General features: G+C 38.2%; 1 protein-coding gene and 1 non-coding gene across 4 annotated transcripts in view; both read right to left on the bottom strand.

The window, feature by feature from the left end:
* LOC133655308 (cadherin-related family member 1) overlaps positions 1–26492 on the bottom strand; it is a 42794-nt gene that overhangs the window by 6302 nt on the left and 10000 nt on the right. For 2 of the 3 annotated variants that reach the window (XM_062055334.1, XM_062055335.1), the window contains exons 7-16: positions 17011–17127; positions 14201–14344; positions 14034–14112; positions 13863–13963; positions 13591–13794; positions 13342–13494; positions 13082–13246; positions 12899–12966; positions 9555–9783; positions 1635–1889 (exon numbers count right to left, since the gene is read on the bottom strand). In XM_062055334.1, coding sequence (XP_061911318.1) covers positions 1635–1889; positions 9555–9783; positions 12899–12966; positions 13082–13246; positions 13342–13494; positions 13591–13794; positions 13863–13963; positions 14034–14112; positions 14201–14344; positions 17011–17127 — 1515 coding nt within the window. Of the gene's footprint in view, positions 1–868; positions 1424–1634; positions 1890–9554; positions 9784–12898; positions 12967–13081; positions 13247–13341; positions 13495–13590; positions 13795–13862; positions 13964–14033; positions 14113–14200; positions 14345–17010; positions 17128–26492 lie in introns of those variants that run through there. The other variant, XM_062055336.1, reaches the window with a different exon arrangement.
* trnal-cag (transfer RNA leucine (anticodon CAG)) lies at positions 25124–25206 on the bottom strand. The gene has a single exon. It is a non-coding gene; the product is annotated as a tRNA-Leu (tRNA).

The following is a 26492-nucleotide window of genomic DNA, read 5'->3' as shown; positions in this document are numbered from 1 at the left end:
ATTGAACGGTTTAAAAGAGGAGAAAACACGAAAAAAATGACAATTAAATTTTGAAACATAGTTTATCTTCAATTTCGAATCTTTAAAATTCTAAATTCAACCGAAAAAAAGAAGACAAAAACTTTAAAAAATAATTTATGGAACATCATTAGTAATTTTTCCTGATTAAGATTAATTTTAGAATTTTGATGACATGTTTTAAATAGGTTAAAATCCAATCTACACTTTGTTAGAATATATAACAAATTGGACCAAGCTATATTTCTAACAAAGACAAATCATTATTTCTTCTAGATTTTCCAGAACAAAAATTTTAAAATAAATTCAAAAGACTTTGAAATAAGATTTAAATTTGATTCTACAGATTTTCTAGATTTGCCGGAATAATTTTTTTGAATTTTAATCATAATAAGTTTGAAGAAATATTTCACAAATATTCTTCGTCGAAAAAACAGAAGCTAAAATGAAGAATTAAATTACAATTTATTTATTATTTATTATTTGAGGGGTTTTCCTCAATCCTCAGGAGATTTTTTTTCCTGAGGATTGAGGAAAACCCCTCATGAAACAGGCCTGTAGAGATGAAATAGTCTTGTGATTTTTTTCCCACACATACATATTACGCTCTACCACGGTATCGAGCACTATTTTTTGCATAATCTAATTAAGACATATATATATATATATATATATATATATATATATATATATACGCCTCTTACCATCCAAAAAAAATTGCTTCCGTTGTGTCCTTGGGCGGGACACTTCACCCTTGCCCCGGGTGCCACTCACACCGGTGAATTGAATGATGAATGATAGGTGGTGGTCGTGGCGCAAATTGCAGCCAAGCTTCCGTCAGTCTACCCCAGGGCAGCTGTGGCTATGAAAGTCGCTTACCACCACCAGGTGTGAATGAATGATGGGTTCTACATGTAAAGCGACTTTGGGTACTTAGAAAAGCGCTATATAAATCCCAGGTATTATTATTATTCTTATTTATTCCCAGATTGGAAAAGCAAAGTTATGTTGATTTCTTGCTATAAGATAATGCTAGTTATTAAGACACATAATATTTTGGTAGGCTATTACTCTACCTTTCACTACATCAACTAGTGGTGTGGCAACTTGTAACCTGAACCCCTTTACCATGTTACCCGAAAAAGGTGGAGCACTCGTAATCCCAGGTACCACTGTATATAGAAAAGATGGGACGGACACACTTTCCTCACTTGGGTCTGCGGATCACTTTGATATAGTTACTCTCTGGATTGATTCTAGACTTTTTCACAGCACTACAGTACAGGATTGTGGATATGCAGATGGTTAGCAATATGAGAGAGATGACAATGCTGAAACAAATGCCGAAAACGGTCAGCGGACGCTTGCTGAGGCCCATGAAGTATGATACGACGCGTCCCTTGATCTGGAAAGCACGATGCACAACACACAAGACCAGAAACATTGTCAACATGCAGGAGCGGTGCAATGGAAAGACAACTGAGGCACGGAAAATGATCGTTACAAACGTAATGGTGACAAGCTGCAGCGTAGCGAGGTAGCAATTCAAATGCAGAACTCTACATCAGCTCGAGCTACCGGCATCAAACAGCAGAAGAAGTAATAAAAGGTCTTACTGCCTCGGTAATGTCGATGTTGACCACGGCTGTGGTGCTGAAGGACGGAGAGCCTCGGTCTCGGGCCTGCACCACCAGGGACCACTTGCAGTCCTTTTGCATGGTGATGTTGTGCACGATCTCCATGGACTTGATGTACGGCTTCAGCTGGATCTCGCCCGTCTCTGCGTTTATGTCGAACGCATTGTCGGGGTCCGCCGTCATGATGGAATACTCCACGACGTTGTTGGGAGACTCTGCATCGTCATCCATCGCCTGCATGAAAGTTTCCCATTTAGACTTCTTAAGGGTGTACCCGCATTGTAGGACTTTCTCTCCCACCTACCGCTGGCCTGCACTGAGCGCTTGCGATAAGCGTTTGCTGTTTTATTGCAGTATGTCTTCTGGAGTCCTTTTTTACTATTTATTTCTGTGGAAGCTGTCACTAATTACGAGTGAGAGGAGCGATCGCACCAGTTAAATTACAAAACCCAAAACCAGTGAAGTCGGCACGTTGTGTAATTCGTAAATAAAAACAGAATACAATGATTTGCAAATCCTTTTCAACTTATATTCAATAGAATGGACTGCAAAGACAAGATATTTAATGTTGGAACTGAGAAACTATTTTTTTTTGCAAGTAATCATTAACCTGGAGATAAATGGCAGCCACACATTGCAAAAAAGTTGGCACAGGGGCATTTTTACCACTGTGTTACATGGCCTTTCCTTTTAACAACACTCAGTAAACGTTTGGGAACTGAGGAGACACATTTTTGAAGCTTTTCAGGTGGAATTCTTTCCCATTCTTGCTTGATGTACAGCTTAAGTTGTTCAACAGTCCGGGGGTCTCCCTTGTGCTATTTTAGGCTTCATAATGCGCCACACATTTTCAATGGGAGACTGGTCTGGACTACAGGCATGCCAGTCTAGTACCCGCACTCTTTTACTATGAAGCCACGCTGTTGTAACACGTGGCTTGGCATTGTCTTGCTGAAATAAGCAGGGGCGTCCAGGAAAAAGACGTTGCTTGGATGGCAACATATGTTGCTCCGAAACTTGTATGTACCTTTCAGCATGAATGGTGCCTTCACAGATGTGTAAGTTACCCATGTCTTGGGCACTAATACACCCCCATACCATCACACATGCTAGCTTTTCAACTTTGCGCCTATACCAGTCTGGATGGTTCTTTTCCTCTTTGGTCCAGAGGACACAACGTCCAAAAACAATTTGAAATGTGGACTCGTCAGACCACAGAGCACTTTTTCACTTTTCATCAGTCCATCTTAGATGAGCTCGGGCCCAGCGAAGCCGGCGGCGTTTCTGGGTGTTGTTGATGAATGGCTTTCGCTTTGCATAGTAGAGTTTTAACTTGCACTTACAGACGTAGCGACGAACTGTAGTTACTGACAGTTGTTTTGTGAAGTGTTGCTGAGCCCATGTGGTGATCTTCTTTACACACTGATGTCTGTTTTTGATGCAGTACCGCCTGAGAGATAGAAGGTCACGGGCATTGTCGCTTACGTGCAGAGATTTCTCCAGATTCTCCGAACCTTTTGATGATATTACGGAGCGTAGATGGTGAAATCCCTAAATTCCTTGCAAAATCTCATTGAGAAATGTTGTTCTTAAACTATTTGCTCACGCATTTGTTGACAAAGTGGTGACCCTCGCCCCATCCTTGTTTGTGAATGACTGAGCAAATAAAAGGAAGCTGCTTTTGTACCCGATCATGGCACCCACTTGTTCCAATTAGCCTGTTCCAAATAAGTGTTTGATGAGCATTCCTCAACTTTCTCAGTCTTTTTTGCCACTTGTGCCAGCTTTTTTGAAACATGTTGCAGGCATCAAATTCCAAATGAGCTAATATTTGCAAATATTAGCTCATTGTTCGAACGTTAAGTATCTTGTCTTTGCAGTCTATTCGATTGAATATAGGTTGAAAAGGATTTGCAAATCATTGTATTCTGTTTTTATTTACAATTTACGCAATGTGCCAACTTCACTGGTTTTGGGTTTTGTACATGAAATGGACGCATACATCTGTCTGGCAAAGACGGCGATGAGCAGGGACAGGGGAGCCACGGGGACGTAGCCTTTGTGCCTTTGCTATGAATTGGAATCTAATAGTAATTCTCACTTTCTTTATTAGAGGGCTTGCACCCACAACTTTATTTGGCCCCATGGTGGCCTATCATTAAGCTGTATTCTCTAAAAAAAAAAAAAGTACAAAAACTGAGTCACCAACGTGGGGGATTCTTTTCTTTGGTCACTCAATTCTGGGAAATGATACAGAGGTACACCGCCAAGTTAGTTACGCGCAATATTTGTACGAAAACTGTGGCAAACGTAACTATGTTGAAAAAATCTTTAAAGGCCTACTGAAAGGAGATTTTCTTATTTAAACGGGGATCCATTCTATGTGTCGTACTTGATCATTTCGCGATATTGCCGTATTTTTGCTGAAAGGATTTAGTAGAGAACATCGACGATAAAGTTTGCAACTTTTGGTCGCTGATAAAAAAAAAGCCTTGCCTGTACCGGAAGTAGCGTGACGTCACAGGTTGCTGCACATTGTTTACAATCATGGCCACCAGCAGCGAGAGCGATTCGGACCGAGAAAGCGACGATTTCCCCATTAATTTGAGCGAGGATGAAAGATTTGTGGATGAGGAAAGTGAGAGTGAAGGATTAGAGGGCAGTGGAAGCGATTCAGATAGGGAAGATGCTGTGAGAGGCGGGTGGGACTTGATATTCAGCTGGGAATGACTAAAACAGTAAATAAACACAAGACATATATATACTCTATTAGCCACAACACAACCAGGCTTATATTTAATATGCCACAAATTAATCCCGCATAACAAACACCTCCCCCCTCCCGTCCATATAACCCGCCAATACAAATCAAACACCCGCACAACACACTCAATCCCACAGCCCAAAGTACCGTTCACCTCCGCAAAGTTCATACAGCACATATATTTCCCCAAAGTTACGTACGTGACATGCGCATAGCGGCACGCACGTACGGGCAAGCGATCAAATGTTTGGAAGCCGCAGCTGCGTACTCACGGTAGCGCATATCCAACTCAAAGTCCTCCTGGTAAGAGTCTCTGTTGTCCCATCTCCACAGGCCATCGTTCGGGAATGTAAACAATGAAACACCGGCTACGACGTAGCCACTACATGTTTGTGTTGCTGCAGCCGGCCGCTAATACACCGCTTCCCACCTACAGCTTTCTTCTTTGCGGTCTTCATTGTTCATTAAACAAATTGCAAAAGATTCACCAACACAGATGTCCAGAATACTGTTGAATTTTGCGATGAAAACAGACGACTTTATAGCTGGCCACAATGCTGTCCCAAGATGTTTGCTACAATCCGTGACGTCACGCGCAAACGTCATCATACCGAGACGTTTTCAGCAGGATATTTCGCGGGAAATTTAAAATTGCACTTTACCAATCTAACCCGGCCGTATCGGCATGTGTTGCAATGTTAAGATTTCATCATTGATATATAAACTATCAGACTGCGTGGTCGCTAGTAGTGGCTTTCAGTAGGCCTTTAAATAAACAACAACAAACGAAAACAATCCAATGAAAAGCAGGGCGCAGGAAAACCAATGTAACACTGTGCATCAAAGAGAACCAACGCTGGGCAACACTAGTTTTTAAGAGTATGTAGTCTTAAGGAAACATGTTGTTTATCATTGAGAACCTGCAATGAGACATTGCACTATAGTTGCACGTGTGCATATGTAGCGGCTTTGTGTTGTTTTGTTGAGTTTTTTCCCTAACGCCGCTCCAAGCGGGACGTGAACCCAAGTCGGCGGCGTGAGAAGCAAGCATGCTGACCGCTGAGCTAAAAGCCCGAGCTGAGTAACTCAACAGCCAGAAGACTCTTAAAGATGTCAAAGATGGAGGTTTACTGGTGTGCACATGGCCAAGGGTGGCTGGCCCCTGTTCCACTCAACCCCCTGAACAAAATGTTGTTGTACTTCTGCAATGACAATAAAGATCATTCCGTTCCATTCTAAACCTTACTCACTTTCATCCGGATCACGGCACCATTGTAGAGGCTTTACATTGCGTTTTGTTTTTTACTACGACGGCATGAGAAGTGAGTGTGCTGACTAGTGTTGTCCCGATACCAATATTTTGGTATCAAGATGTATTTCGATACTTTTCGGTACTTTTCTAAACAAAGGGAACCACAAAAAATTGCATTATTGGCTTTATTTTAACAAAAAATCTTAGGGTACATTAAACATGTGTTTCTTATTGCAATTTAGTCCTTAATTAAAATAGTGAGCATACAAGACAACTTGCCTTTTAGTGGTTGGTAAGCAAACAAAGGCTTTTAATTTAGCTGCTGACATATGCAGTAATGCAGGGGTCACCAACCTTTTTGAAACCAAGAGCTACTTCTTGGGTAGTGATTAATGCGAAGGGCTACCAGTTTGATACACACTTAAATAAATTGCCAGGAAATAGCCAATTTGCTCAATTTACCTTTAACTCTATGTTATTATTAATAATTAATGATATTTACACTTAATTTAATGGTTTAAAAGAGGAGAAAACACGAAAAAAAATGACAATTAAATTTTGAAACATAGTTTATCTTCAATTTCGACTCTTTAAAATTCAAAATTCAACCGAAAAAAAGAAGAGAAAAACTAGCTAATTCGAATCTTTTTGAAAAAATAAAAAAAATAATTTATGGAACATCATTAGTAATTTTTGCTGATTAAGATTAATTTTAGAATTTTGATGACATGTTTTAAATAGGTTAAAATCCAATCTGCACTTTGTTAGAATATATAACAAATTGGACCAAGCTATATTTCTAACAAAGACAAATCATTATTTCTTCTAGATTTTCCAGAACAAAAATTTTAAAATAAATTCAAAAGACTTTAAAATATGATTTAAATTTGATTCTACGGATTTTGTAGATTTGCCAGAATAATTTTTTTGAATTTTAATCATGATAAGTTTGAAGAAATATTTCACAAATATTCTTCGTCGAAAAAACAGAAGCTAAAATGAAGAATTAAATTAAAATGTATTTATTATTCTTTACAATAAAAAAAATAAATTTACTTGAACATTGATTTAAATTGTCAGGAAAGAAGAGGAAGGAATTTAAAAGGTAAAAAGGTATATGTGTTTAAAAATCCTAAAATCATTTTTAAGGTTGTATTTTCTCTCTAAAATTGTCTTTCTGAAAGTTATAAGAAACAAAGTAAAAAAAATTATGAATTTATTTGAACAAGTGAAGACCAAGTCTTAAAAATATTTTCTTGGATTTTCAAATTCTATTTGAGTTTTGTCTCTCTTACAATTAAAAATGTCGAGCAAAGTGAGACCAGCTTGCTAGTAAATAAATACAATTTAAAAAATAGAGGCAGCTCACTGGTAAGTGCTGCTATTTGAGCTATTTTTAGAACAGGCCAGCGGGCTACTCATCTGGTCCTTACGGGCTACCTGGTGCCCGCGGGCACCGCGTTGGTGACCCCTGCAGTAACGTATTGTGTCATTTCCCCTTCTATTATTTTTGTCAACATTATAAAGGACAAGTGGTACAAAATGGATTATGAATCTACTTGTTCATTTACTGTTAATATCTGGTTATTTTCTATTTTCACATGTGCTATTACACTTCTGTTAAAAAGTAATAATCACTTATTCTTCTGTTGTTTTGATGCTTTACATTAGTTTTGGATGATACCACAAATTTAGGTATCAATCCGATACCAAGTAGTTACAGGATCATACATTGGTCGTATTCAAAGTCCTCATGTGTCCAGCGACATATTTCCTGAGTTTATAAACATAATATAAATACAAATAAAAATCAAATAGATATTGTGATGCTAAAAAAAATCGATGTAATCATAGTAGTATCGACTAGATACACTCCTGTACTTGGTATCATTACAGTGGATGTCAGGTGTAGATCCACCCATGGCGTTTGTTTACATTCAGTAACGGCGTCATTAGCGGTGATGCAGGTGAGCTACGGTATGTAGTGAAACATGTTTAGCTATTCCTTGTTCTGCAGGGATGATACTTGTAAGAAACTCACCATGGAGACGAGGATTAGTGATTTAGAAGTAGCTACAACACTGCCGAGTGCGGTTGGACTTTAGCCGCTAGCTAGCTAGCCATTTCTTAAAGCACCTCTTCCTGAGGTTGTTTCAGTGTTATAACGTCACCTTTATCGTTAGTTTTTAAGCCAAAATGCGTCTCCATCCATCCATCTTCTTCCGCTTATCCGAGGTCGGGTCGCGGGGGCAGCAGCCTAAGCAGGGAAGCCCAGACTTCCCTCTCCCCAGCCACTTCGTCCAGCTCCTCCCGGGGGATCCCGAGGGGATCTCGAGGCGTTCCCAGGCCAGCCGGGAGACATAGTCTTCCCAACGTGTCCTGGGTCTTCCCCGTGGCCTCCTACCGGTCGGACGTGCCCTAAACACCTCCCTAGGGAGGCGTTCGGGTGGCATCCTGACCAGATCCAAAATGCGTCTGTTCTCCCTTTTCTGTCTACACACTGTGTCTGCTTGTAAGTACTTTGTGATTGTGCGCTGCCGAACAAGCTTGTCTGCTCGTAAAACCAACAATGACACGACGTGACTACTACGGGGCGGCGGACCGGTACTTTTTAGAGGACCGAATATGATTCATTAGTATCGCGGTACTATACCAATACCGGTATACCGTACAACCAGAGATGTCCGATAATATCGGACTGCCAATATTATCGGCCGATAAATGCTTTAAAATGTAATATCGGAAATTATCGGTATCGGTTTCAAAAAGTAAAATGTATGACTTTTTAAATTGCCGCTGTACGGAGTGGTACGCGGACGTAGGGAGAAGTACAGAGCGCCAATAAACCTTAAAGGTTCTTAAAGGTACGGTTTTTCACACAGACAAGTGAATGCAAATCATACTTGGTCAACAGCCATACAGGTCACACTGAGGGTGACCGTATAAACAACTTTAACACTGTTACAAATATGCGCCACACTGTGAACCCACACCAAACAAGAATGACAAACACATTTCGGGAGAACATCCGCTCCGTAACACAACATAAACACCACAGAACAAATACCCAGAACCCCTTGCAGCACTAACTCTTACGGGACGCTACAATATACACCCCCTGCTACTAAGCTGCTGTTTTGAGGCATGTTAAAAAAAAATAATGCACTTTGTGACTTCAATAATAAATATGGCAGTGCCATGTTGGCATTTTTTTTCCATAACTTGAGTTGATTTATTTTGGAAAACCTTGTTAATTTGTTTAATGCATCCAGCGGGGCATCACAACCAAATTAGGCATCATAATGTGTTAATTCCACGACTGTATATATCGGTATCGGTTGATATCGGAATCGGTAATTAAGAGTTGGACAATACCGGAATATCGGATATCGGCAAAAAAGCCATTATCGGACATCTCTAGTACAACCCTAGTGCTGACCAATGAGCTAAAATCCTGGGCTGGGTAACTCAGCAGCCAGCACACCCATGAAGTTGTCAGAGAGTGAGGTTTACCAACGTACACATGGCCCAGCCTACCTCTTCCAATTATGGGAAAATCGGGCGCGTATTAGTGCGCTCATACGAGCCAAACGTGCTGGACTAGGTGTGAGTCAGACCAACATGTGTACTAAATGTTCTCCCAATTCCAATACAGAAATGGACACAATTAAAGTGTAGTTGTTCTAGTTGTTTTGCCAACTTTTCGACAAAAACAAAACATTCAGAAAGAGATACAGTACTGATTTTGTCTATAAAGACCCGAAATGTGAACATGTTCCGTATAAAACTGTGACCTGTATTCTGCCCGTACTAAAAAGACTTTTCTAAACAACCATAAACATGTCATTTTCAACTAAATACTGTGCGGTTGTTTTCTACACACCTCCACTTTAACTGGCGTGCCAATGACCATGGTCTTCTCCAGCAGCTTGTCGTGGAATACGGGCGAGTGGTCGTTCATGTCCAGCACGGTGACGAAGACTTCGGCCAGGCTGTACTTTCCCTTCGAGTCCTCCGCCTTCACGTAGAAGTTGAATTTGGAGCGCACCTCCGCGTCCAGGGTGGTCCACGGCTGTGTGGAGATGAGGCCTGTCGACGGGTGGATGGAAAACCTGCACCACGGGTCACCAAGGCAAGCGGAATGTATTTTACATAATCAGCAAAAATATCAATGAAATGACTACTTTCTGGGTCATTGTTTTCTTGTTCAAAACGGTCTAGTACGGTGGTGCCTTGACTTATTAGAGCAGGGGTCACCAACCTTTATGAAAGCAAGAGCTACTTCTTGGGTAGTGATTAATGCGAAGGGCTACCAGTTTGATACACACTTAAATAAATTGCCAGAAATAGCCAATTTGCTCAATTTACCTTTAACTCTATGTTATTATTAATAATTAGTGATATTTACACTTAATTGAACGGTTTAAAAGAGGAGAAAACACAAAAAAATGACAATTACATTTTGAAACATAGTTTATCTTCAATTTCGACTCTTTAAAATTCAAAATTCAACTGAAAAAAAGAAGAGAAAAACTAGCTAATTCTAATCTTTTGGAAAAAATTTAAAAAAAATAATTTATGGAACATCATTAGTAATTTTTCCTGATTAAGATTAATTTTAGAATTTTGATGACATGTTTTAAATAGGTTAAAATCCAATCTGCACTTTGTTAGAATATATAACAAATTGGACCAAGCTATATTTCTAACAAAGACAAATCATTATTTCTTCTAGATTTTCCAGAACAAAAATTTTTCAAAGAAATTCAAAAGACTTTGAAATAAGATTTAAATTTGATTCTACAGATTTTCTAGATTTTCCAGAAGAATTTTTTTTGAATTTTAATCATAATAAGTTTGAAGAAATATTTCACAAATATTGTTCGTCGAAAAAACAGAAGCTAAAATGAAGAATTAAATTAAAATGTATTTATTATTCTTTACAATAAAAAATAAATTTACTTGAACATTGGTTTAAATTGTCAGGAAAGAAGAGGAAGGAATTTAAAAGGTAAAAAGGTATATGTGTTTAAAAATCCTAAAATCATTTCTAAGGTTGTATTTTGTCTCTAAAATTGTCTTTCTGAAAGTTATGAGAAGCAAAGTAAAAAAATAATGAAGTTATTTAAACAAGTGAAGACCAAGTCTTTAAAATATTTTCTTGGATTTTCAAATTCTATTTGAGTTTTGTCTCTCTTAGAATTAAAAATGTCGAGCAAAGCGAGACCAGCTTGCTAGTAAATAAATAAAATTTTAAAAAATAGAGGCAGCTCACTGGTAAGTGCTGCTATTTGAGCTATTTTTAGAACAGGCCAGCGGGCTACTCATCTGGTCCTTACGGGCTACCTGGTGCCCGCGGGCACCACGTTGGTGACCCCTGTATTAGAGTGTTTTGAGATATGAGCTGTCTCTTGCCCAGGTGAGTGGGTCCCCTCCGAGGTTTCTCATTGTCCCCATTGGGTTGAGGTTTTTTTTTTGCCCTGATGTGGGATCTGAGCCGAGGATGTCGTTGTGGCTTGTGCAGCCCTTTGAGACATTCGAGACATTAAGGGCTATACAAGTAAACTTTGATTGATTGACTTTGATTGGCTAATTGTTTTGCTTTTAGCAGCCATCAAGAATTTGAGTTACAAGCCTTCCTTCCGCTAGTTGGTGTAGCGATTGTTCGAGTGAACCCTATAAGACAGGGGTCACCAACGCGGTGCCCGCGGGCACCAGGTAGCCCGTAAGGACCAGATGAGTAGCCCGCCGGCCTGTTCTAAAAATAGCTCAAATAGCAGCACTTACCAGTGAGCTGCCTCTATTTTTTAAATTGTATTTATTTACTAGCAATCTGGTCTCGCTTTGCCCGACATTTTTAATTCTAAGAGAGACAAAACTCAAATAGAATTTGAAAATCCAAGAAAATATTTTAAAGACTTGGTCTTCACTTGTTTAAATAAATTCATTAATTTTTTTACTTTGCTTCTTATAACTTTCAGAAAGACAAATTTAGAGAAAAAATACAACCTTAAAAATGATTTTAGGATTTTTAAACACATATACCTTTTTACCTTTTAAATTCCTTCCTCTTCTTTCCTGACAATTTAAATCAATGTTCAAGTAAATGCATTTTTTTATTGTAAAGAATAATAAATAAATTGTAATTTAATTCTTCATTTTAGCTTCTGTTTTTTCGACGAAGAATATTTGTGAAATATTTCTTCAAACTTATTATGATTAAAATTCAAAAAAATTATTCTGGCAAATCTAGAAAATCTGAGAAGCTCTGCCATCCGGGGGGAGCTCAAAGTAAAGCTGCTGCTCCTCCACTTCCAGAGGAGCCAAATGAGGTGGTTCAAGCATCTGGTCAGGATGCCACCCGAACGCCTCCATAGCGAGGTGTTTAGGGTACGTCCGACCGGTAGGAGGCCACGGGGAAGACCCAGGACACGTTGGTAAGACTATGTATCCCGGCTGGCCTGGGAACGCCTTGGCATCCCCCGGGAAGAGCTGGACGAAGTGGCTGGGGAGAGGGAAGTCTGGGCTTCCCTGCTTAGGCTGCTGCTGATAAGCGGAAGAAAATGGATGGATGGATGGATCTTTTGAGTTACGAGCTTTGAACATCAATTAAGCTTATAAGTTGAGGTACTACTGTATTAAAACTGATTTAAAAAAAAGTTACATTGCATTAAGATTTGTGTTTTGGTCACCATTTGCATGCGTAATATTATAACCACAAATAACAAATTAATATGTTGATACCTCGACTAGGCTACATGCACACATCTTTGAGAAGTATGTTTTAAAGATCATAAGTTATAACAGTTGTATCGGTGGTTTGTGTTTTTATTTTGACATCGGGCTTGCTGCCATTTTATTTCCTGCGATAACTCACAAGTTGCTCGCAAACTTTCACACAATTAGCTCTGGTGGCTGCCTGCCGACGAGCATAAATTTACACTTTCCCTCCGCCACTGCGCTTTCCTTACTTCTCCATCTCGGGGCTCCAGCTGTCACCCTGTATGTTAATTGGCTCGCTCCGACGTGAGATGGGCCACGCTGACTATTTTTAACCTCGCAATCCAATTAGAAGATTAGCCGGAATCTTGGAGCCATCTTAGCCCGAGGCTGTTTGCGTTGTGCCTAAACAGACTTGTTCCCTGCTAACGTCCTTACGCAGAATCTAAATATGGATCGGGATCTTTACTACCAGGAAGTCTCAAGTTGTGTTTTGTTTATACTTACAAATCTGACCCTGATCCATAAATGGAGTATTTGACTTCACCCCAAGGTCCCGAGTCTGGATCGTTTGCCTGGAGGAGCAAGCAAAACGATAATAATGTCAGAGACAAGATACAGTGTATGTGGTCATGTGACAAAATAAAGTAAATAGGAAAGTCTTTGGTCGGGCTAAAATGGCAATCTTACCGTAACAGATGCAACACTAGAGCCTCCGGGGGAGTTCTCCGCGACCCTGGTAATGTAATACTCCGAGGTGAATTTGGGGGTGTTGTCGTTAGTGTCCAGAAGGTTGATCACGATATCTGCTGTCGCACTGAAGCGCTCGGGAGTGTCAATTTCCACCGCCAAAAGCTGTGTATACATACCGTAATGATAAAACAACTGGAACCTCCTATTGTGCCTGTAGGGAAGTTTGTGAAATTAGACTTCTTCTTATGAGTTCTGACCTTGAACGAGAGGGTCTGTCCTTTTTCGTAGTCGATGCCAGATGTGTCCTCCACGATGATGGTTACCTGGGCTTCGTTCAGGACCGTCTGGGGAACCACTCGTAGAACTCTGCTCGGTCCCACCAGTCTTAATTTGAATTTGGCATTTGCCCCCTAAGAGTCAAAATACGTGTTTAAAGAAAAATTACATGTCAATGTTCTGTTGTTTTTTTTAGATAAAGTCAAAATACTCTTTTCAGATCTACTAACCTGATCTGAATCGTTGACCGTGATCTTGAATCCGCGTAGGATCTCCCCTGCAGGAGGGTGCTCATACATGGTGACCTCAAACTTGCTCTGTGGTCCGTTCTCGCCATAAAAAGTAGGCGGGTGGTTGTTAAGGTCCACCACTCGGATCGTCACCATGGCAATGTCGTAGTCCAACAAGTGACCGTTGGCTCCCACCTCTGATGCCTTGGTTTGAGCATTATACGGGTCAACACATGCTATGTGGAAATCACTGTTAAAGCTACAAGAACTACCTTGACTTCGACTTCGTAGAGTTCATTTTTCAGCAGGGAGGGATGCGTTGTCAAGGTGATGCAACCACTTGTGCTGTTGATGTCGAAAACACCGTCACTTCCTGAAACAGATATGCAAGTACTATTTATTATATAGCATCTCAGTGCATGATCATTTCTGGCCGATCTTACCATCGATGATGGAGTAATAAATGGGGTTAGGAATGCCTTGGTCCCCATCTCTGGCATACACAGTAAATATTTCAGAGCCCTGGTCGATATAGAAAGATTAAACTTCTGCGTAATTATTGTTTGACTTGTCATTACGGAATGTGTGGAAGAGTGGAGGTTTAACTTACAGGAACGGAGACTTCGTATATGTAGCCGAAGTAAGGCGTTCCTATGAAGGATGGAGGCATGTCTTGGGCATCAAGGATGTTGACTGTTATGGTGGCCGTGGAGGTCAAAACCTGATGTTTGCCTTTATATTTCCCTCCTCCGTCCTAAAAGAAACACAAATAGTCAAGAGAGTGGAGCCTGGATTGCGGAACTTAATCAAGATTATTTTAAAAGATTCTCCTTAAGGCTAATTTCGAATAAGTCAGAGGTGGTTGATCACAAAGTGAATTCAGCAGTTAGTAGGTATGTAAATCTCTTTGTGATGAACAATTTGATTCGCATCTTGATACATGGGTTATAGAGATTTAAAAATATATATATATTTATAGAAAACGATTCGATGCAATTTGATTAGTGTATGAACGATTCCATACGATTCGATTTAGTGTATGAACAATTCAATAAGATTCGATACGGTCTATGGTTAACATTTGTTGATGGACATTTGTTTTTACACCACAAAAGAACAAAAGTATTCCTTCCTGTGCACATACGCTCCTCCTCGTATTTGAGAATAAATGGTTAGGACCTCGGCACCAAGCACTCCGATTAGATCTGTCCAAGCTAAGTCTATGAGCATGAACTGATTGAAATTGCTCGGATGAGAGGCCAATATTCTAAGACAACTGATCAGTTCAATGCCATGAGAATAACCATATGGGCACATTCATATTCAAATATAAAGAAAAAGCACATTCTATAAAAGTGACATGCTTCCAGTATTTTTCAAATTTTTCCAACACAACATCTGTCCCCAAAGATGTGAAATAAAGTAAAAAGGCAAGCACATGTCACATGTCAAATATATTTCTTTTCCACAAGTTAAGTCAAGTCAGTGTAGTCGCAGACACCTATAGGTTGCCTGGGGGGCGGGACTTCCGGGACAAAAATGGGAAGTGACGTGTTGTGGAGTTGAAAGGGGAAAGGAAGGATGCTGTAAAAGAAAGCGAGACACGGAGGTTGAGCCCTTTGTACGAAAACATGCTTTGCTTTTTGGGGAATAACGAAAGACAAACTGAGAATCTGTCTGAGCCACCATTACTCTGGATGTTACAATATTGACGGATGGCACGGCACGGAGACTGTCTGCGGTGTTCACGTTACATATCTTGTGGGTAATTATTTGGCGGACAACCGTGGCTCTCGCGTTGTTTGAAAGATAAACTGTCTACTGATTGCTAGTCTTGCGCGACACCTGGACCATGTATCTACGTCTATTGAAACCCGTGACACTTTCCACAGACATCCCTGGCTCTAGTGTCGTTTTAAAGACAAAAAATGTCAACTGAATTCTAGTTTGGCCCGATAACCGGTCTATGTGGTTGCACTTGATTAACCTAAAGATTCACAACTGAACCTTATCGATTGAGGGGTCTGTAACCGGCAAAGTGGAACTGGAACTGGATATTCGGTCGCATCGGTTTTTGTTGTTAACATCCCTAGCAGTTAGTACACTAACGATTGACAAAACCTGTCCTTAGTTCAGGGGTCGGCAACCCGCGGCTCTTTGGCCACTCTGATGCGGCTCAGCTGCATACTTGCCGACCCTCCCGGTTTTCCCAGTATACTTAACGACCCCCCCGATTTTCCCAAGAGACTGCTTCTCCTAGAAATCTCCCAGGGCAAATATTATCCTATTTTCACTCTAATTACTTAATCAAGGGTGTGCCCTAATGGCACTGCATTAATTGTCCTCTATAGCATTTACAAACAACGTGCCAGCCCGGCCACATGTTATATGTTGCTTTTACTTGCACACGTAGGTGACAGCAAGGCATACTTGCTCAACAGCCACACAGCTTACACTGACGGTGACCGTATAAAACAACTTTGACACTGTTACGTTACAAATATGCGCCACACTGTGAACCCACACCACAAAAGAATGACAAAAACATTTCTGGAGAACATCCGCACCGTAACACAACACAACAAATACCCAGAATCCCATGCAGACCTAACTCTTCCGGTCTACAATCATTATACACCCCCGCTACCACCAAACCCCCCCACACATCAACCCACCCCCCAACCCCCCCTCTCTCCGTGCGTCGGTTGAGCGGAAGAGTTAGGGCTGCATGGGATTCTGGGTATTTGTTGTGTTGTGTTTATGTTGTGTTACAGTGCAGATGTTCTCCAGAAATGTGTTTGTCATTATTTTTTGGTGTGGGTTCAAAGTGTGGCGCATATTTGTAACGTAACAGTGTTAAAGTTGTTTTTGTACGACTACCGTCAGTGTAAGCTGTGTGGCTGTTGAACAAGTATGCCTTGCTGTCACTTAAGTGAGCAAGCAAAAGCTGCATTCAACATGTGGCCAAGCAGGTACGCTGTTTGGGCAGGCTGTAGAGGGCGCTAAAAGCAGTGCCAGCACGTCCTGAAATTTGGGAGTCTCCCGGAAAATTGAGAGGGTTGGCAAGAAAGACGCTATCAAGCGCCATTCAATTAAAAGTCGCGGGCCGCACTAACATTAAATTTCCTTATTAAGATGCGTGCCGGTGCGTGTGTCAGAGACCCCTGGTTAACATAGCGCAAAGCAATTTAAGCTTTGTATGCGGTGTTTTTCATTTTAAATTTTCAAAATTTTTTTGTGGCTCCCATTGTTTTCTTTAATTTGTGAAACTTTCCAAAATGGCTCTTTGAGTGGTAAAGGTTGCCGACCCCTGCCTTAGTTGATTACAAAAAATGCATTGTTACTATATTTGATTGATTGTAGAGTGTATTCATCTAAAACCTTCAATTCTATGTAGGCAGAGCAAGAGTGATCTCTCACCTTGGCGACCACTGTCACAAAGTGCGTAGGCGTGGTCTCATAGTCTAGCGTGGTGCCAGGTTTCACCCTCAGGATGCCACTGTTGCCGTCGATGGTGAACCTGGCGTTTGGCGACGGCTGACAAAGGAAACAGGCTCACAAGTGGTTAAAGTCTGTTTACTTTCCCTCCAGCTTTGAACATTTGTCCCTCACATTGTTGGCTGCTGGACCCAAGCAGACATAAGCCATCATTAAGCGTTCCATACGCTGCTCAAATGTAATTAAATTTTGTAATCCATTTTCCAACTGCTCATTTGAGGTTAATCCTTTTCTCTTGCACACGCTATTCAATCGCTCAAATGTCCTTTATTTGGTTATTCCAAGCCACATGACCGCTCCCCTAGATGTCAGCTCAACCATGAGATATTTTGCCAACTCATACAGCAAGGAAGTTTATGCTCATGCACATGAAAGCATGATAACCCTCGTCCTAGGGATCACTTATACAAACGTACAACCCAATGCATCTCTCATCACAACCAGATCTGCGCACTACTGAGTATTTCTGACTGTATCATGAATGACATCCTACTTGACGTAAGTCATCAACTTACTATTGATTGATTGAGACTTGGGGGGGTGTAGGATATGGACATCAAGTAGTGGACATAGAGAGAGAGAGAGAGAGAGAGAGAGAGAGAGAGAGAGAGAGAGAGAGAGAGAGAGAGAGAGAGAGATCAGAAGGCATAAGAAAAAGTATTTGCATTTGATTGTTTATATTTGATTATTAGCAATCCGGGGAGGGTGTTAGTTTAGGGTTGTAGCTGCCTGGAGGTGAACTTTTATTGCGGTTTTGAAGGAGGATAGAGATGCCCTTTCTTTTATACCTGTTGGGAGCGCATTCCACATTGATGTGGCATAGAAAGAGAATGACTTAAGACCTTTGTTAGTTCGGAATCTGGGTTTAACGTGGTTAGTGGAGCTCCCCCTGGTGTTGTGGTTATGGCGGTCATTTACGTTAAGGAAGTAGTTTGACATGTACTTCGGTATCAGGGAGGTGTAGTGGGTTTTATAGACTAGGCTCAGTGCAAGTTGTTGAACTCTACTACTAAAGCCAATCAAGAGTTTTCCAGCAGAAAAGTTTACCCCCTTACATGTTTTGAATGTTGAATGAGTTGAACGTCAGGCATTGTTGGTACTGGTTGGACTGCAGGACCCACCATCACCCTTTAACTACAAGTGGCAACCCAAAAAGTCATTCACTACACACACAGTGAAATATTTTAAGAATGTGTTTCTGAATTTCTCAGTAATATTCGTGGTTTGCGGCGAATAAAAACTAAAATTTCAGTATTCCATATATTTGTTTTAAATGTCTGAAAGTTCTAAGCTTTTAATTGGTCTATTTGTCTTGATTAAACTCCTGAATTAAAAAAAAATGTATGCACGAGGTTGAAATGTATTGTGATACGCGAGTAAGAAAGACTCGCAAAACGAGCGGCTCGCAACGTAATGGCTCACAAATGTGAATAATTTTTTTATCTTTCACTCAAACGACTCGACTCATTCGCAAAAATTATATTTCTACTAGGAAAAGAGCTGCGGCTCACAAAGAACGGGTCCCTTTAGAGCAGGGGTCACCAACCTTTTTGAAACCAAGAGCTACTTCTTGGGTACCGATTAATGCAAAGGGCTACCAGTTTGATACACACTTAAATAAATTGCCAGAAATAGCCAATTTGCTCAATTTACCTTTAACTCTATGTTATTGTTAATAATTAATTATATTTACACTTAATTGAACAGTTTAAAAGAGGAAAAAACAAGAAAAAAATGACAGTTAAATTTTGAAACATAGTTTATTTTCAATTTCGACTCTTTAAAATTCAAAATTCAACCGAAAAAAAGAAAAGAAAAACTAGCTAATTCGAATCTTTTTGAAAAAATTAAAAAAATAATTTATGGAACATCATTACTAATTTTTCCTGATTAAGATTAATTTTAGAATTTTGATGACATGTTTTAAATAGGTTAACATCCAATCTGCACTTTGTTAGAATATATAACAAATTGGACCAAGCTATATTTCTAACAAAGACAAATAGTTATTTCTTCTAGATTTTCCAGTACAAAAATGTTAAAATAAATTCAAAAGACTTTGAAATAAGGTTTAAATTTGATTCTACAGATTTTTTAGATTTGCCAGAATAATTTTTTTGAATTTTAATCATGATAAGTTTAAAGAAATATTTCACAAATATTCTTCGTCGAAAAAACAGAAGCTAAAATGAAGAATTAAATTAAAATGTATTTATTATTCTTTACAATAAAAATAAAAGAAATTACTTGAACATTGATTTAAATTGTCAGGAAATAAGAGGAAGAAATTTAAAAGGTAAAAAGGTATATGTGTTTAAAAATCCTAAAATCATTTTTAAGGTTGTATTTTTTCTCTAAAATTGTCTTTCTGAAAGTTATAAGAAGCAAAGTAAAAAAAATAATGAATTTATTTAAACAAGTGAAGACCAAGTCTTTAAAATATTTTCTTGGATTTTCACATTCTATTTGAGTTTTGTCTCTCTTAGAATTAAAAATGTCGAGCGCAGCGAGACCAGCTTGCTAATAAATAAATAAAATTAAAAAAATAGAGGCAGATCACTGGTAAGTGCTGCTATTTGAGCTATTTTTAGAACAGGCCAGCGGTCTACTCATCTGGTCCTTACGGGCTACCTGGTGCCCGCGGGCACCGCGTTGGTGACCCCTGCTTTAGAGGTTTTCAACGAGTTTGGCTGTGGTACCCGAATTGCCGAAATCTTTTAAACTACCGTATTTTTCAGACCATAGGTCGCACCGGATCATAAGGCGCACCGTTAGGGCTGGGTGGTATGCCAATATTATAGTTAATACCAGTATATTTTAGAAAAAGATATATATTTGAGACAATACCGCCATACTGGTATATTTTGATGTGCCTTTGTTACGGCCGTTTGCATTGCCACTGGCTCAACACCGCCCCTTGCGTGTTTACGTAGGCTTCTCTGAGCACAATGACACAACACAACAAACTTTTCAACTTCCGACTTCACTGGAGCTTTATTTAAACATAGACCGATTTGCTTGAGAACATATACCTCTCCTTGTAGCAACTTTATAACTAATTTCATCTGTTTATGTAAACCTAACAGTAATGAACAAAATTAACGAAAACTGCTTTGACACAGTAACTGCTAACTAATATATTATACTATTATATTATATTATAAGAATAAGCAACATGTTACGTTCCGATATACAACAAAAATAATCGGAGTAATCTCAACATTGCTTATCTAGCCGTAAAATACATAGACAACCTTAAGCACTTTGCACGTTTTGTTTAGTATACTGGTATATATTATATACTGTATAGCAGGGGTCACCAACGCGGTGCCCGCGGGCACCAGGTAGCCCGTAAGGACCAGATGAGTAGCCCGCCGGCCTGTTCTAAAAATAGCTCAAATAGCAGCACTTACCAGTGAGCTGCCTCTATTTTTTAAATTGTATTTATTTACTAGCAAGCTGGTCTCGCTTTGCCCGACATTTTTAATTCTAAGAGAGGCAAAACTCAAATAGAATTTGAAAATCCAAGAAAATATTTTAAAGACTTGGTCTTCACTTGTTTAAATAAATTCATTAATTTTTTTACTTTGCTTCTTATAACTTTCAGAAAGACAATTTTAGAGAAAAAATACAACCTTAAAAATGATTTTAGGATTTTTAAACACATATACCTTTTTACCTTTGAAATTCCTACCTCTTCTTTCCTGACAATTTAAATTAATGTTCAAGTATTTTTTTTATTTTTTTTTATTGTAAAGAATAATAAATACATTTTAATTTAATTCTTCATTTTAGCTTCTGTTTTTTCGACGAAGAATATTTGTGAAATATTTCTTCAAACGTATTATGATTAAAATTCAAAAAAATTATTCTGGCAAATCTAGAAAATCTGTAGAATCAAATTTAAATGTTATTTCAAAGTCTTTTGAATTGATTTTAAAATTTTTGTTCTGGAAAATCTAGAAGAAATAATGATTTGTCTTTGTTAGAAATATAGCTTGGTCCAATTTGTTATATATTCTAACAAAGTGTAGATTGGATTTTAACCTATTTAAAACATGTCATCAAAATTCTAAAATTAATCTTAATCAGGAAAAATTACTAATGATGTTCCATAAATTATTTTTTTAAGTTTTTCTCTTCTTTTTTTCGGTTGAATTTTGAATTTTAAAGAGTCGAAATTGAAGATAAACTATGTTTCAAAATGTAATTGTCATTTTTTTTACATATTTTCTCCTCTTTTAAACCGTTCAATTAAGTGTAAATATCATTAATTATTAATAATAACATAGAGTTAAAGGTAAATTGAGCAAATTGGCTATTTCTGGCAATTTATTTAAGTGTGTATCAAACTGGTAGCCCTTCGCATTAATCACTACCCAAGAAGTAGCTCCTGGTATTAAAAAGGTTGGTGACCCCTGCTGTATAGCCATTTGGCCTAAAAATACCGGGATATCAGTTTTGGTTTCTATTGCCCAACTCTATGCACTGTCTATGAATGGGTCTATTAGGGTCTACTTCATCCAAAAGGCGCACAGAATTATAAGGCGCATTAAAGGGGTCATATTTTTAGTTTTTTCTACATTTAAAACACTTCCTTGCGGTCTACATAAAACGTAATGGTGGTTCTTTGGTCAAAATGTTGCATAGAATATGTCTGACTATCTCTTCAAGATGCACCATTTTGTGAGTGGTCCTTTTTACGTGGCTCTACTTCAACAGCGTCTTCTCACCGTCATCTTTGTTGTAGTTTTTAGCTATTCCATATGGAGTCTACTGACAGATTATGTTCGAGCTGTTCGCTACTTTATATTAGGAATGGCAGCAGTGGAGGATGAGTGCCCCACAAGAAGAGAGAGAAAACAAAGGAGCTTATGGGCTACGGCGCGGACTACAAAGGCGAACGCACGCAAGTTTTCGGGATTTATGCAAATCCCAAATACACGACAGGTACCAATAGGTAAAACATTTTGATTTTACATAATATTGCGAAACAAAATGGCAGATAGAATGTCTCCGAATAGGTGCCATTTTGTGGTCCTTACACACACCATAATAATACCCGTATGTTGAAGCACAGTACGTCTGACTACATTAGCCGTAATTCTCCGACAATCCATCAAGCAGTGTGGCTTCACAGCTTACCAAAGTTGTACTACAACATTTTTGAGCGCCGTGTGTAATGTTCTACATCAGGGGTCACCAACCTTTTTGAAACCAAGAGCTACTTCTTGGGTAGTGATTAATGCGAAGGGCTACCAGTTTGATACACACTTAAATAAATTGCCAGAAATAGCCAATTTGCTCAATTTACCTTTAACTCTATGTTATTATTAATAATTAATGATATTTACACTTAATTGAACGGTTTAAAAGAGGAGAAAACACGAAAAAAATGACAATTAAATTTTGAAACATAGTTTATCTTCAATTTCGAAACATAGTTTATCTTCAATTTCGAATCTTTAAAATTCTAAATTCAACCGAAAAAAAGAAGACAAAAACTTAAAAAAATAATTTATGGAACATAATTAGTAATTTTTCCTGATTAAGATTAATTTGAGAATTTTGATGACATGTTTTAAATAGGTTAAAATCCAATCTACACTTTGTTAGAATATATAACAAATTGGACCAAGCTATATTTCTAACAAAGACAAATCATTATTTCTTCTAGATTTTCCAGAACAAAATTTTTAAAATAAATTCAAAAGACTTTGAAATAAGATTTAAATTTGATTCTACAGATTTTCTAGATTTGCCAGAATAATTTTTTTGAATTTTAATCATAATAAGTTTGAAGAAATATTTCACAAATATTCTTCGTCGAAAAAACAGAAGCTAAAATGAAGAATTAAATTACAATTTATTTATTATTCTTTACAATAAAAAAAATACATTTACTTGAACATTGATTTAAATTGTCAGGAAAGAAGAGGAAGGAATTTAAAAGGTAAAAAGGTATATGTGTTTAAAGATCCTAAAATCATTTTTAAGGTTGTATTTTTTCTCTAAATTTGTCTTTCTGAAAGTTATAAGAAGCAAAGTAAAAAAAATTATGAATTTATTTAAACAAGTGAAGACCAAGTCTTTAAAATATTTTCTTGGATTTTCAAATTCTATTTGAGTTTTGTCTCTCTTAGAATTAAAAATGTCGGGCAAAGCGAGACCAGATTGCTAGTAAATAAATACAATTTAAAAAATAGAGGCAGCTCACTGGTAAGTGCTGCTTTTTGAGCTATTTTTAGAACAGCCCAGCGGGCTACTCATCTGGTCCTTACGGGCTACCTGGTGCCCGCGGGCACCGCGTTGGTGACCCCTGTTCTACATTCTCAATGAAACATCAACATTTTGGTGTTTCTTGCGTACCAGTACTTGCGTCATTTATTGAACAGGCAGTCGACATGTATCTCTTGTGTGTGACTGCCATCTACTGGTAACACTTATCATTACACCATGCACCAAATAAAATGGTTTCAAGGTCGGTCAGCACAACCAGAATGAATACACACATAGGAGCACCAAGTTATAAAGTGCAGTGTCGATTTTTGAGAAATTTTAAGTGCGCTCTGAGGTCCGAAAAATACGGTAAAATTCTCAAATATCAATGAAGACAATGTTTGTCTAGTTGTATAGACGAAATGACTACAAATAATCTTTCAAGTCCGAAAATAAAGTATCATTGAAGATTGAATTTGACATTTCTTCCTAACATTTAAAGAAACAATAAATTTTTCATCCACAAATTCTAAATTATTTCAACAAATAACTTCTATTCTGCTCGTAGAAATGTTTGGTCTTTGCTTGTTACTCAACAGACAGATAACAGGTTCTCAATAAAAGGCTCCAGTTGACTTCTATATGAGAGCTTTTACTTTATAGGCCTTTAACAAAATTAATTTAAACAAATGCGCTCCCTCGATGTTAATTTACATTGAAAATCCCATAAATGCGTTAGCAATTAAATTAGCATCAGCAATATTACAATGCCGATGTCTAACATCTTCAAATATGACCATTGAATAGACAATTAAAATCTAGCTTGCACTTAAACAGCTAATACATAAGAAGCATAACACACATAGAGGCAAACACTAAGGCGGGACTGGAACATTCAGTCTCAAAAGCAGTAGACTAACAAACTTTGTTGGGGTTTAAATAGCATTACGGAGCGTCGTCGCCACCTTAAGAAGTTTTTTTTTGATTGATTGATCGAAACTTTAATTAGTAGATTGCACAGTACAGTACATATTCCGTACAATTGACCACTAAATGGTAACACACGAATAAGTTTTCAGTGTTTCTCATAAACTGCCAAGATACCTGTGGCGGTGGGGGCGTGGCTATGGGCGTGGTCACCATGGCATCATCGAGTAATTTGCATAATTTACTACAATGATATGATTTTCTCTAAAAAGGCTCAAAAATGTATACTTACTAATTAATAATAACAGTTTTGTTTTAAAAGTCCATCCATTTTACAATATAATTACAACACTTCGTGTACATATTTATATACAGATTTGAACAATAAGTTATTCAGTAAAATATATTTTTTAATCGTGGTTCTTACAAAAAATATATCTTATAAAATATAAAAGCTAAAATGTCTCTTAAAGCTCTGCCCCTTTAATTAGTGCATACTAAATAATTCATCTTTAGCCTACTACTACAACCATATTATTTACCAGCAACATAAAGTGAAACAGAGGCAGAGGTGTCCTGCCACAGTCAGTAACAAATAAACAGAAAACAGTAGTGGTCAAATACCAATAAGGCAACAAGAGAAGTATCCTACACTTCTCTTTTGTAAGGTAAATCAGAACAGCCTATATGGGCATCTACATCAACTATATGATTTGCCTGAGAAGCTGGACAGGACAAAAAAAATAAAAAAATAAAAAAAATTATTTGTGGCGGACGTAATTCTTTCGTGGCGGGCCGCCACAAAGAAATGAATGTGTGGGAAACACTGGTTTTTCAATTTGTTGAAGTCGGGGTCCACGTAAATCAATTCATGGTAGAAATGATGTGCTGTCAGAAGTGGGATTTGAACCCACGCCTCCAGAGGAGACTGCGACCTGAACGCAGCGCCTTAGACCGCTCGGCCATCCTGACACAATAATACGCAACACCGTGCCAGATAAAAAAAAAATCTTAAAATTCTAAATAAAAGGACAATATCAGTTCTGTTTTTCAATCAATCAATGTTTATTTATATAGCCCTAAATCACAAGTGTCTCAAAGGGCTGTACAAGCCACAACGACGACAGTTTTTTGCCAAGGTAAATAACTGTGACTCACTGAAAACAGTTGTGACCCACCAGATAAGAATCACTCATCTAGACCAGTGTTTTTCAACCACTGTGCCTGGGTCTAGTGTGCCTTTGGAGATTATGTAAATTCACCTATTTGGGTTAAAAATATGTTCTGAAAACCAGTAATTATAGTCTGCAAATGATGTGTTGTTGTTGAGTGTCGGTGCTGTCTAGAGCGCGGCAGAGTAACCGTGTAATACTCTTCCATATCAGTAGGTGGCAGGTAGCTAATTGCTTTGTAGATGTCGGAAACAGCGGGAGGCAGGGTGCAGGTAAAAAGGTGTCTAATGCTTAAACCAAAAATAGACAAAAGATGAGTGCCCCTAAGAAAAGTCATTGAAGCTTAGGGAAGGCTATGCAGAACAAAACTAAAACTGAACTGGCTACAAAGTAAACAAAAACAGAATGCTGGACGACAGCAAAGACTTACTGTGGAGCAAAGACGGCGTCCACAATGTACATCCGAACATGACATGACAATCCAACAATGTCCCCACAAAGAAGGATAAAAAAACAACTGAAATATTCTTGATTGCTAAAACAAAGTAGATGCGGGAAATATCGCTCCAAGGAAGACATGAAACTGCTACAGGAAAATACCAATAAAAGACCAAAATAGGAGCGCAAGACAAGAACTAAAACACCACACACAGGAAAACAGCAAAAAACTCAAAAGCAATATTGATGCATGGTTGGTTATGGTTTAAAGCTGTGGTTCCCAAACTACGGCCCGCGGGCCGGATCCGGCCCCCCAGCATCCAAAATCCAGCCCACGGAAAGTCCGAAGTAAAAAAAAAATATATATATATATATTTTTATTTTTTTATTTTTTTATTTTATCTTTCCTTTGTAATCTATTTTTATACCGCTTGTTACTCTTGGTGTCTCCTAGCCGCTCAGGCAAATCATATTGTCTAAAAATGAATTTTCCATCGATAACATGACAATGTTAAATGTTGATGAACATCAATGTTAATTGATGTTAAATGACAAAACGGATTAACTTGCTGTAATATAAAGACAATGTATATATATATATATATATATATATATATATATATATATATATATATATATATATATATA

Source organism: Entelurus aequoreus, linkage group LG08, assembly GCF_033978785.1.
Source record: "Entelurus aequoreus isolate RoL-2023_Sb linkage group LG08, RoL_Eaeq_v1.1, whole genome shotgun sequence".
Lineage (NCBI taxonomy): Eukaryota > Metazoa > Chordata > Actinopteri > Syngnathiformes > Syngnathidae > Entelurus > Entelurus aequoreus.
The sequence above is the reverse complement of the archived record's forward strand: the minus strand, read 5'-3'. Positions and strand labels throughout refer to the sequence as shown.